At 44.0% G+C, this 12,780-nt stretch overlaps 1 protein-coding gene across 7 annotated transcripts in view; it reads left to right on the forward strand.

Annotated features, from left to right (window-relative positions):
- PAX7 (paired box 7) overlaps positions 1-12,780 on the forward strand; it is a 106,553-nt gene that overhangs the window by 48,422 nt on the left and 45,351 nt on the right. For all 7 annotated transcript variants that reach the window (XM_069782367.1, XM_069782368.1, XM_069782369.1 and 4 more), the window contains one exon: positions 2,150-2,349. In XM_069782367.1, the coding sequence (XP_069638468.1) occupies positions 2,150-2,349 (200 nt within the window). The remainder of the gene's footprint in view (positions 1-2,149; positions 2,350-12,780) is intronic.

The raw sequence follows: 12,780 nt of genomic DNA on the forward strand, positions 1-12,780 counted from the left end.
AGATGTGCTTTTGCACAGCATGGTACTCCAAGGTCCAGATGTGCTTCTACCTGCCCCGAATCATCTGGGACCCAGATGTTGAGGGCTGTTATTTTCAAGTACAGATGTTCCTTTTACACCATTTGAGACCCTAGACCTTCCCTGAAAATGGAAATAACCAAAAAGCTAGTTTAGTAACAAATTTTTGCCATGTACAGTGAAACTGTCTTTAACGTGTGGGACAGGTGCTGCTCCTCTGAAGTCAGCAGTGAATTTCTCACTGACTTCAGTGAGAAATAAAGTGTTCTTGATTTAAAAGATGAACATGTGTAAAGACCCTGTGTATTGGTAAGCCAGAGCTAGAAGAAGGGAAAACTTCTTAAGGTGATATGTTTTCTCCCAAAACAAGCCCCCCCCCTCCTCTGCACCAGAGTTTCTCTGACTCCAGTGCAAATGTAGTTAGCCGAGTTCTGACATGGCATTCTCCCTGTGAAGCCCCAAGACATAAAAGCATTTTTGTATTGCAGCAAGCTGAATGCAATGGCATTTTGTGGTGATCTCAGTATAAACAAGTGAGCTCCGATGGGATATTTGCCTTATACTCCTCAAACTGCCACCACTCTCGAGCAGCTGTTGGGGAAGTCACAGCTGCCGTTCCCAGCTCTGAAAAGAAAAAGGCAGATTTTTGGATGATGATATTATAGGAGCTGAACAAAAAGAGAAGACTGAAAAACATTATTAGTAACTTTAGGGAACTTTATCATGAAGATGAGCATATGTAAGTCCTGCTTTAATACTAAATTAGCAAAGTTTTACTCAAAAGAAAAAACATTTCTCTGTGAGCACAGTGTTTAAGCAGATTCTGGCTCTCAGTCTGCCTGTGCAGTTATTCTGAAAGATAGCAGTCGAGCTTGGTAGGGAAAAAAAAAAAAGGGTGCACATTTAATGAGTCTCCTATTTTCATGACAGAGAAGGAAAAGGTGACAGAGGCCAGATTTCTCACCTAGCTGAAAGGTTTCATATATCATATTCTTCCTTCTCTGCTGCCATCAACCAGTGGCACATTTTTCACTGTCCCAAAGGCAGACATAAAGTTCTGGCCTGGCTGAGATCCTCAATACATCAACATTTGCACCGCAGGGAACTGATAACCTGCACATCGCACATCTTTGAAACCCAAGCTTTGCTCCATGAGAGGCCTCTGGCGAACGCTAGAGACACAGATAATGCTGTTCTTGGTGTGTCCCCTCTAAAATCCACTGAGTCTGACTGTAGACTTGGTGAATATCAATGTAGTGCCTCCTACTTTATCTCCAGACAAAAAAAAAGGAGCAAAACTGGGCTTACTTATTCCAGCTATACTTACTCAGGTTTGATAAGGGCCTCAGGAGGCAATAGATGTGGTCCAGGGCTCAAGGCAGGGAGAAGGGAAAGGCAGAGGTCCGGGGCAAATGAAGGAAGTAGGTGACCAATTAGGCACTGGTAAAGGACTTTCATGGCATCTTAATGCTGTAGGAGTCTGGCCTTGTGCAAAACTCCTGCTGAAACTTGGAAAGTAAGAGAAGAGGAACTGTATCTTGTGGGCAGCCCAACCCAGAGGTGAAGCTGAGTTGGAAAGGTTTCTCCCAGCTGTAAAAATTGCTAATATTTTTTTTTTTCTTCTTGAAGTGGTTTAAAAAAATTGAAATCTCAAACACCGATACTTGACAAAACACAAGAGGAAATCAGGCTGCACAAGTCAAAGCATCGTGTATTGAATTTTTTTTACGCGCTCATTTCAGCTTCTACATCTTTTCAATGTAAAATGTGCAACTCTGAAACACAGTCATTTATAATAAAAAATGGAAATTTATTGAAATAAGTCAACAGCTGGAAGTTCTTTCACTGTAACAATTTCAATCGTGGACTTTGAACCATCCCTTTTCTGCAAACAGTTCTGATTTTGATAGGTGGGCTTTTTACAATGTGGGGAAAAAAATAGTATCAGGAAACTACAGAAACAGTAGAAAACTGGTGGATGTATTGTACTTGGACAAAGTATTTGTTTCGATGGACACCATCACAGTAGAACTGGGTTTACTTTGCTGGGCTGCTTAACTCTTCCAACAGCCTTTCTCCCTATGGCTTTTTAACCATGCAAGCCTCATCTCCCATTTCTTTTGCACCCCAGGTAACAGGCTGGACGAAGGCTCTGATGTTGAATCCGAACCAGACCTGCCTTTGAAGCGCAAGCAACGCCGCAGTCGAACCACTTTCACCGCTGAGCAGCTGGAGGAGCTGGAGAAGGCCTTCGAGAGAACCCACTACCCAGACATCTACACACGAGAGGAGCTAGCTCAGAGAACCAAGCTCACCGAAGCCCGAGTTCAGGTAAGGACTAGAGCCAGTGCGTGGCAAGTCAGCCTGGTGGCACAGCTTCTTGTTTACTTTGGGGAAGGAGACAGTAGTGTTGGGGATGAGGGTGTTGAAAGGTAGTAATGTGGACGCACTTCTTCTCTGGAGCCACATCCACAAGGATCTGAGACTTAAATCCAGTCTGCAGATTCCCACGTTCCCATGGATTTGCAGATAGGCCATTTGGATTTGGCCTGTTGCAGAGGTACCAGCTGGAGGGTTTCCATCCAGGTTGGGACCAGGAGCCAAACTTTCCCTAACTTGGCAAGGCATTTAGCTCTCTGTTTTCTGTTGGAGGAAATTCCTCCATTTGCCTAGAAGGAAGCAGTGTGTGTGTATGTTTGTATTTGGTGTTTTAGGAGAAATCACACCATTTACCAACCTTGCCCAGGGGAACAGATCATATTTTGCAAAGTTTGCAAGTTCTGTGTGTGAATTTTCATAAAACTTTTTTTCCCCTGATCTCCAGAGAGCAAAAAAAGGGCGGGGGGAGGGAAGAAGAGGGGAGGAGCAGGAAGGGAGGGTTTGGAGCCAGGGGACTCTGACATCTACACGATTAATAGCCCTTGTGGGAACTCCACACAGAGACCCTTATGTCTTCCAGATAAAGGCTGGGTCAGCAGTGTGTGCAAACACGCAGAGGGATAAGGAGTGTGAACAGATCGGGGGGTATAATAGAGTCCCTTGGGGAAAGGAAAGGAAAGGGGGAGGGATTGGGGATTGTGCTGGGTTAAAGAAGTGAAATGGAGACCCCAGCAGTCCGTCCTCCGTGTGGCCAGCGCGATTAGGTTTCAGGCTAAGCACAGGGGTCTCTGTGCACGCAGCCGAGGGTTGAATTGCGGGCACTGAGAGAGGAGGGAAAGAGTACACCCGGCTTGTGACAGGGAAACAGTCAGTCAATTAACCAGCTCCTCTGAAACAAAACAGGCTTTTTTTTGTTCTGCGGTTCTCAGGATAATGAGCTTGATGTGCTCCCTCAGAAGGCAAAACTGCCAAAAGTTTTTGCTGTTTTCCCCCAGCTGTCTGGGAATGGACATTTCTCCCCACACCTGAGACATTCACTGGTTAAGGACTTTTCCCATTAGCCTTCTTTCCCAAAGAAGTGTTAAGCTAGCCACAGCACTGCAGTGGATGCCCTCTCACCTCCCTCCAGCTTTCTTTTGAGAGGCACTGGATTTTCTTGAATCCATCATCCCTCAAGATTTGGCTATGGAGTCTGCAAAAAGAACATCTAGCAACTTCAAACTGATTCTAGTTTTGATCATAACCAAAAGACTGTGCCAGAGTGTTCAACAGTAATAGTGTTAATTTGCTAGCCATGTATGTTCATAGATAGATGGAGCCTGGGAAAGTGGCTAATTAAGGTGACTAAGCTACCAAAAGTTGGAACGTGTGAATTCTCCCATTTTTGTTTTGCATATTCTGTTTCTAATTGCTCTTACATGTGTAGATAGACATAAGATGTTGAGAGGGGAATAAAAATAGATGTTTCTGTGGCAAACAGACTAAAAAAGGGGGTTTCAAGGGAGAACAGAGTTTAGGTAATACCTTTTTATGGGGTAAGAGAAACCTGCGTTGCATCAGCCATGATGAGGGCATGTTGGGGAGGAAGGGAAAAGCCCTGAAGTGCCAGGGCGGGCAAAAACCAGAGGCAGGTTTTCTCTTTTTCCAAGGAGCTCTGACCTCACTGTGACAAGGCTGGGAGAAAGGAGGGAGGTGAAAGCAGAGAAAGAGAAAGCTAAATAAATAAATAAAGAGAACCTTTCCCTCGTCTCAAGCTGTGATCTCCGAATCCCCCTACTTGCTCCCAGGCAGCTTGTGTGGAGGTTCCTGCCAGGGCTCTAGTAGCAGCTGTTCTCTGAGGCACATTCCTGATGGCTTTCTCATTCTGACATCCTGGCAGAGTCAGCTTCTTCCCACCACTTTTAAGCCTGCCGCCCCTTGTAAAATTTTCTGGATATCAGAGCAGATCTTTTACTGGCTCTCGGGATCTACAAACATTAGTCAATCAAGTTCTTGTGGAAAAAAAAAAAAAAAGCCACACACATCCACACATGTACCCATCCAGCAGGGACGCTTCTACCACCTTATAGTCTTACTCGTGTCTCAACAGAGTTTTTAAGGCCAAGAGATGTGCTTTGGATTAAAGATGGCTGTAATAACAGTAGGGCCAGCTGAGATCAGGGTTTCTGAGTGCTAAGGGCCATGCCAACATCTACCCATCTATCTTGTCCCCAAAAGCTTATCATGATAACATGTAAAACGGGACACAGACGAATGAAAATTATTTCGTGACCCATAGTCACAAAAGAGACTTGAGAGCAGCCTTCGCTGCTCCTCAGTGTCTGGACCTTGCTTCATTCATCTTCTGGACCTCAATGCCACTTGTCTGCTGTGCAGCTGTGGCTGGACAATCCCCGGATCACACCCAAGTGTGATCACAGCTCTGAATCACAGCTCAGGTGTTGCTATCAGTCTTTCTTACTGTATATTGCTGCACTAGAAACCCATTTAGATAATCACTCTACAAGCACTGAACTAAAATAAGAGGGCCTGTCTATCTCTTTGCTTCTTTCTCCTCCTCATGTCTCTTTGCTTTACCATGTGAAAGGTGAACTTGCCTAAGTCTCATTCGTTCTCTCTGATACCTGAGTATTCACGTTCCATAATCTCTTCCACGTAAAAAGCTGATAGCTCTGTTAAACTTTATTGGCAGGCCTCAGAGTCTGGCTGATCACGCAGCTGTCCAGCTAAGTGGAAGTCTGACACGTTGACAGCTAATAAAATTCACAAGCTGAACAACAAGAGGGAGTGGTGGAGGGGAGGAGTTCCAAGCTCCAGTTTCTCACCTGCTAGGAAGATCATGAGAGGGTGAGCAATATTTTTGCAAGGTCACTGCAGAGTTTGTGTGGTTGAGACGCAGAATTCCAGCACTCAGACTTTAACACACCCAAAGGTACGAGCCGTTAAAAGGTTAATACCAAACTGAGCATAGCCAGGGACAAGACTGCCATGGATTTCCGGAAGGATCAGGATTACAGTGCCAAATCCATGCCCAGTGAGGCCACCAGTGGAAATTCCCACTGACTTGTTTTTGTTACAGGGCAATGTCTTGACTCATATGTCCACACTAATTGTCCAGTACTGAACAAATTCTTGCCCGTCTGCAAGCTCCCATTTCCACCCTTCCAGAAAATAAGCTGTTGAATGCCAAGCGTTCATGGATTTAAAAATTAAGTCTAATAGCTAAGCAATTCACTTAGCTAATTTAATGGAAGCTTTGATTTTGATCTTGAATGTATTTGGGGTTTTTACACCAGTTTTTGCAATTATCAAACTGATGATGTCAAAGTTTTTATATGGAAAAAAGCCCTAAACAGGATTCTGTGATAATTTTGAAACTTTTCTCCCTGGCATTTCTAGAGAAGGGACATTTTTCAGAACAACCCTTTTTTTCATAAACAGTTTATCTGTGTCAGTACAGTGTTTTTCAATAGGAAAATAGTTTTGTCAAGGAATTCTTGTCTAGCTGTAGAAATGACTTCTCAAAGCAATGCTAATGTCAAAAGAGACACCAGGTACATCAGTCATGGGTCTAGGGAGTTGAAACTAATCTTATATGATCCTGTTTGTGGATCTGTTTGCCCAAATGTGTTCCCTTTTTAAGGCTAGTTATCAACAAACCCCAGTGCTTATTTCCGTTTTTTACTTGAACAATACCAACAGAAAGAAATACAAGGTAAAACAAAGCAGTGCATATGCCCAGATTGTCCTCAGGTCAGCACCACAATCCCAAGTCACTTAGAAATTTGTGCACTGAAAATGTTTTTCACAAATAGACTTTGGTGCATAGGTTCCCACACAAGTAGTCCATCTCCATTTTCCCTGGTGCTATAATGAGTCAGATGTGACAGACTTCAAAGTATTATCTCAAAAAGATTTCCCAGAAATCTACCAAAATTGTTCCCAAAAAATAGATGGCAGCTTTTGCTTCTCAGCATCACCTGCGGATGATTCAGATGGTCATACCACAGGCAGCTGGGTACAAGCATGCATACCACTAGCAAGTACATTAATCCCAGTTCCTATGGTCTGGGCAGTGGGTGCTTTCTGGAAATAAATAAGAAGCGTGAAAGGGTGGGTGCGTCGTGATGCTGATGTCTGTTATTAATCCCCAGGAAATTCCATGCACTGAGAAACCTTTATTTCAATAACAAAATTAAACTAGACAGCAGGAGTCGCAACCCAGTGCTTTATTGATCATTTTTATGATGGATACCATTGTGGTTTCTGCCTGGGAGAAAATGGATGTTTCGTTTAATAAAAAGGCTCAGAGCAATTCTGCCTCTGAAATCTTGGTGCATTTCTAGGCTACTCACATAATATGTATTTTATGACACAGTTTCAAACTGTAGTAAACAAACAGCCATATTCTAGATCGTGCTGCAGCGGCTCAGACATGCCAAATGGACCACACTGAAAAGAAATTCCATTCAATTTTGCTTGAAATTTTTCACAAAGCAATTCTGTTCTCAGTGCGAAGAAGCTGAAAACCCCTTTACCAGCAGTACTCTGCAGTCTAGTTTCCAGAAGAAACACGGATTTCTCAGAAACTTCTTAAATATATCTGTTGTGTGCTAGTGGGGACCCCAGTGCTCTTTCACCAGCTGTCACTGTGGTCAAAGGTCTACCCTGTTCCTTGAGATGGTGCTTTCTGAAGAGGAAGGTATTATACAAAGGGGCGATATGGTGGTAAGCAGGTCTCCCCCAGCTCTGAGTATTAACTGGAGTCAAGCAAAGCTGCTGGAGCCTAATGCTGTTTGCTGGTGTTTTGCTTCCCAAACTCTTTGACATGGGTCCAAACTGGCTCTTCTGAGGCAATCCCCCTCCCTTAAAGGTCAGTTGAGAATGTTTTCTTTCTTCCTGAGGGTCCGACTAGTTTACATTTCTTGTGAAGAGGGCTGCGATGAGGTTATGACACAACAGCTGCCCTGTGTTTTTGGCAGCAGCCGGGGCACTGGGAGGCTGTGCAGAGGAGCCGGCAGTTGGGGCTCTCTTTGGCAGAGGCTGGCTTGGCATGCTTGTTTTCCACGGCACGGGGCCAGCTGTGCTCTCGCACACCGGAGCATCTAGATAGACGGCCCACGACAAGAACAGCCCCTGGCACTGCGGCAGCCGGTCCGTGAGAACCGTGGTGGCACTGCCGGTGCGTGTGCCCAGGCACGTCGAGAGACCAGTGGTGCGATGCCAAGCAGCATCCAGCTCCCAGGAGAGGTCAGGGTGAGGGTAGCGTGCTGTTCCAGCCAGCTTTAAAGAAGCAGCTCTGCAAGGTAAAGCCAGTGAGTGAGGGCTGAATGCAGCCGAGATGGTGAGGAGGGCCCAGATGCTTCCCTGTCATGTCTTGTGGAGATCTTGCTGTGGAAGGATGCTGCTAGTGAGAGGGAGAGGTTGATGACAGTCTTGTAACATTACTTTCTGTCTGCTTAGTGAATCGGTGCTCGATGTCTCACGGCATTGCTGCTGTTCTTTCACATCTCTCCAGCCTGAATTAGAAACAGAGATGCAAATGGATTAAAGGAAAGAGTAATCCATTGCATACTTGCCCCGGCTAATATGCTCCAAATAAGTCCCCAGTATACCTACTAGTCACATAAAAAAAATAACCAAAACCAAACTATAAAGTAAATTACCAGGTATTCAAACTGCAGTAGCAAGTCTTTTTCTACCGGAACTTTGGAAAAGCCAGAGACAATCTCTTAAAATTGCAAGCACATCCTATGCCTGTATCTAAGGGTTTGCTTAGAAAAGCATCAGCACTCTTGGTATTTGTAGTAGAATTACAGTAACCAGTCCCCTTGGAAATAGAAAAGTCCCACTGACAGGGGATGTAGTCCCAGCTATGTAAGCCTGAGGGCACCTTGCTGGAGAGAGTCAGCTCTATTTCGTGAAGTATATTATACTTCACTGAAGATGAAAATGATAAGCCTAATCCTGTAGTCCTTCTGGCAAAGCATTGGTTGAAATCAACAGGAATGAATATAAACTTCAGGATTTGCAGCATAATTTGACAAGACCAGCTTGTTTTGTATGTGTGGGGCAGGGAATCTGTATGAATCAAATAGAGAGATTTCTGTCAGAAGTGCTCCTTTGAACTTGCTGGCTTCTCCATTCAGTTCAGTAAAACATGATTTTTAGATAAAATTGTGGATTTTTGTGTTAAGATGCAAAACCTGGAACTGACTTTTTGATGGTTTGTCCTATTCTGCTTTTCTTGGTCTGCTTTGGACCAAGGAGCCGAACTGCCAGCCTCATGGTCACAAGCTGAAAAAGGGATCCCCTGAACAATGTGGTAATGATTTGATTTCCTTACAAAGGACAGAGGGCCCAGAGGCCAAAGCAATGAACGAGATCCCAGTTCCTTGGATGAAGCGGTTGTGTATAACACTGCGCACTCAGCTGGTCTAAATGGAAGTCAGTGAAGTTGCACTGATTTATAGCAGCAGAGTGTCTGTCCCATTGTATTAAAAACAAATAGGGCCTCCCAGAGGTTTTATGAGAAGAACCTTTATCACAAAATTTCCAGTCCAACAAGGGCATGGACCTCATATTTCTCATACACTTTCCTTGTGTGTCCTATGAGAACATCTGATTCTAGCAGAGCTACTACCCAGTGTGTGCCCAGTAAAGACAGCAAGTGTGCCATTGCTTTGAGCAGCCAGCACGTGTGACTCTTGTCTGTTCTCAATCTCCCCAGCTAAGGAGGCTTTCTGTTTACTGGGACACCAATTAAATAGATTCTGTTTGGTCAACAATGGAAAATGTTTATAATGATCAGGAGAAGGGTTTGCCAGGGTGTTTTAATCTTTGAGCCACTTTCCTGTAGTGCTTAAGCTGTTTTTAAAAGCTTGTAGCTTTTTCTTTTGCAGAGAAAATCTTGATAGTGGGAATCGATGTGCTGCTGATTTGCTGTTAAAGCCCAGCCTATCTCTAGCCAAACAATAGCAGCGGGGAAATCTATTCTCCAACATCTCATTCACCTCTGTGAGGTGTGAACATCAAAGCCTGTTCTGAAATGTTTAAATGCAACTCTAACACCATTAAGACTTGGCTGTCTAAGAAGCAAGTGTTCAAGTGGAGAGAAAGCACTTCATAAATACACTACCTTGCAGCTGCTTTCTGACAGCAGTGAACTCATCCTAATGTCTTTCAGCTTCCAAAAGTCCCATTCATCCTCAGACACAGGGTTTATAAAGAGATAATCAGATAAGTAAACAAGAGGCTTTATTTTTTATTTTATTTTAACAGAATTTCCTCTGACAACTGAAATAATCAGTGAGAGGCACAGTTTGGAAAAAGTAGCGCTGGAAAACACAACATTTGCAAACAATCATTCAGTATCTGATAGCTATTTCATTCAATGATAATATTTTTTTTATTTGTAAATATTATTAACTTATATTACAGTAAGTGGTAAAGTTGCATCACTGGGCAGGGTTGGGCTTGGAGCTGTGAAACCAGGAGTTCAAACCTGGGCTTAGGGTGTCTCAGTGTGAAAGTGGACAGATCTATCCCATTTTTGCTGCCTCCTGCTTCCCTGTCTGGAGTATGCAATCCATTAGCAGTTATGAAATGTTCATACTGTGATGATCATTTAAAGGTAGAGATGGCCTTTTGGTTGAGGAACTGTTTGTGATGTGATTAATTCTTAGACAGCCGCTCAAAGATTAGAAGGAATATTGCAAGAGTGAAGTAATCAATGTAAAAATCAAATGTTTCACTGCTAACAATAGTTTGTTTAAAAAAAAAGTGGTTTGCAAAAAAATCCACATACCACACACTGTTTGTTGGAATTCTTCAATAGATTGTTATAAATAGCTAACACCTTCAGGAACTGGGATATGCCAGGAGAAATATAGGCTAAATTCATTGGATAATCTCATTTGTGAAGAGTCATTTGTTCTGCTCCACTAACCTTGTTTAATATTTATCTTAACCATATCACCCACAAGTGACAGAGGCTCAGCATTTTAGGCACTGAACCAAAGTGTCACTAGATACAGCCGTATCCCTACACATGCAGATAAAAATCTCAGTGCCTAAAATCTGTGCACTCTCGTGGGCTTTTTTTCTTGTTCTGTAAAGAATTATCTCAGTAGCCTCAATGATGCTTGTATGTTTCTGATGCCTGTTTTTCACACTCCTCAGCAACTGGTAGAGGAAGCGTAATCATCACTAAACTGTTGTAGGAACTCCCAGGATCCCATCTCACTGTACCATCTCAACCCTTTCCAGGCTGGGAGGGTTGACTCTCAGCATCATCTGAAAGAAGGCATTCAGATGGAGCAATAACTATCCCTGGTCACTCATCACAGTTGCTGCTAGAATTCCCCTCTAAAAGCCTTCTGCATCTGCCTCCTGGGAAGCCCAGGATTTGCAGCATTTATGACTAGTGTGGACAAGGCAAGTCACTGCAGGGATTTACCCTGGTTCAAAGAAGAATCTGGAGAGGACCTGATCTGGCAGTCACTTCAGTGCAACCTGAGGAGGGACCTCCTCTGATTTTGGTGGAATTTTTTTGGTGTGCTTGGGCCACAAACGGCCACATGACTCTTCTCCACCTGGTTTCTGCAACCTCTTGGGCCTGTGAAAGCAAACACATGTTGCATCTCTTCCATTCTGCTGGAGAGCAAAGGCACGACTTGGCTTTTCTGTCCCTGTTTCCATTTATGAGCTCATTTATCCCATCTATCTTTCTCCAACATCAAGTCCTGATTAGGCTGAGCAGGAACACAACAGGCTTTCTTTCCCACAGGAGGCTCTTTTTGACCTTCCTTTCCTCTCCTTGTCTGACAAATTGTGGGAGCTGACCCATATCTCAGCGGCTGCGGGGATAATTCAGTCCAGCCCCATCCTGGCAGGCAGCTGTCTCTGCAGCGCTGCTCTGCTGGTTGAGAACAAGTGGCTGGGACATCTTGGGCTGGCCGTTGGCAGGGTTGGGTGCAGGGGTTCAGGTTAAATAAGAACCAGTGCTAACCTTTGCCCCAAACCCAGTCTGGCCGGGAGGATGGGGTCTTCTGAAATCAGCTGGTTCTGCAAGGCAGGCAGTGATGAATTGGAGAGGTTTCTTAGTCTCACCGTGCCTTCCTCTCCCATCTGTGAAGGGGATGGTGATGGTAATGGATTGAGTGATATTCTGTGGGGAACATCTAGCATTCGGGATCCTTGTAACAGCATACTCGCTTACTGAGCAAGGCGCACATGGCACAGTGAGGGACTCTGGTCTTACCTGCATCCTGGGCATGACTAGATGTCATGAAGAATGTGCTTGGATATCTTCTTTCAAGTTATTTTCCATGAGGGCATTCCTATATCTATCCGCTTCCCCTCAGTAGAGCTAAGTGGTTTCTATAATGCATTTCCTGTCTACTTAATACATTCTTTGCAAGACGATTCACAGGGACAAAAGTGCGAAATGGCTCTATCGGGTACAAACTGTTGTCTTCCATGGCCTATATTATACTTCCATACCCTTGGAAAGCAGCACGTTTACGCAGCGCAGGATCTCTTTGCTATGCACAGGCAAATGATGATGAAGAACTTGTCTTTTTAAGAAAAAGTAGGTTTCTGACATGCTGTTTTTTCTGCTGTTGAGTTCTTCACGCAGCCCTTTTCCCAAGTGTTGGCTGCGTTTGTCCTAGCATAAAACTCTAGTCGTGCGATCCAGCCCCAGCAGCTTCTAGAACAACACCTCTACAGGCAGACCAGCAGCTTCAAAACTTCCTCTTCTTCCTCCTCTTCTTCCCACCAGTCTGGTTTTAGCAGCCGTAGCCTTCACCCCAGGCTTAACATGGTGTAACAGGATCCTCTGGCAGGGGGAATCTTTAGTGGCTGATAAAACCTTAACTGTTGTGAAATGAAAGCAGGTTCCCTTTGAAGTGCGCCTCGCATTACAGTTAGATGCTCTAGCCTCTATATTTTAACTACCAATAAAATGATTTATAAGCATAAAGGCCTGAGCCACCTTTAAGGCGGGGGAAGGGAAAGAATTGCTAACGTCATTAGCTGGAATGTATCTCTTTTTTTTCTGTGGGTTATAAATAAGGGGCAGAATCAACCTGTTTGGGCCATGAAATGTCCCTTCCTCTGCATGGGAAGATAAATCCTATCAATTTCTTTGTGGAAGGTTTCAATGTATTTGTGGCTGGGTTCTCCAGCCAGGCTCTGTTAGGAAGCACTATGTTTAAGCATGTAGTTGTGAATCTCATTTGGTGCATGTGTATTTACTATTATTATTGTTTATTATTTGTTTTGCTATGATGCTTCAGCCAAGACAGAGATCTTGCTGTGCTGGGTATGGTGCCTACTGGCACTTAAAGACAGCCTCTATCTCAGATGGCTGATTGTTGA

This window comes from Haliaeetus albicilla, chromosome 4 (assembly GCF_947461875.1).
Source record: "Haliaeetus albicilla chromosome 4, bHalAlb1.1, whole genome shotgun sequence".
NCBI lineage: Eukaryota > Metazoa > Chordata > Aves > Accipitriformes > Accipitridae > Haliaeetus > Haliaeetus albicilla.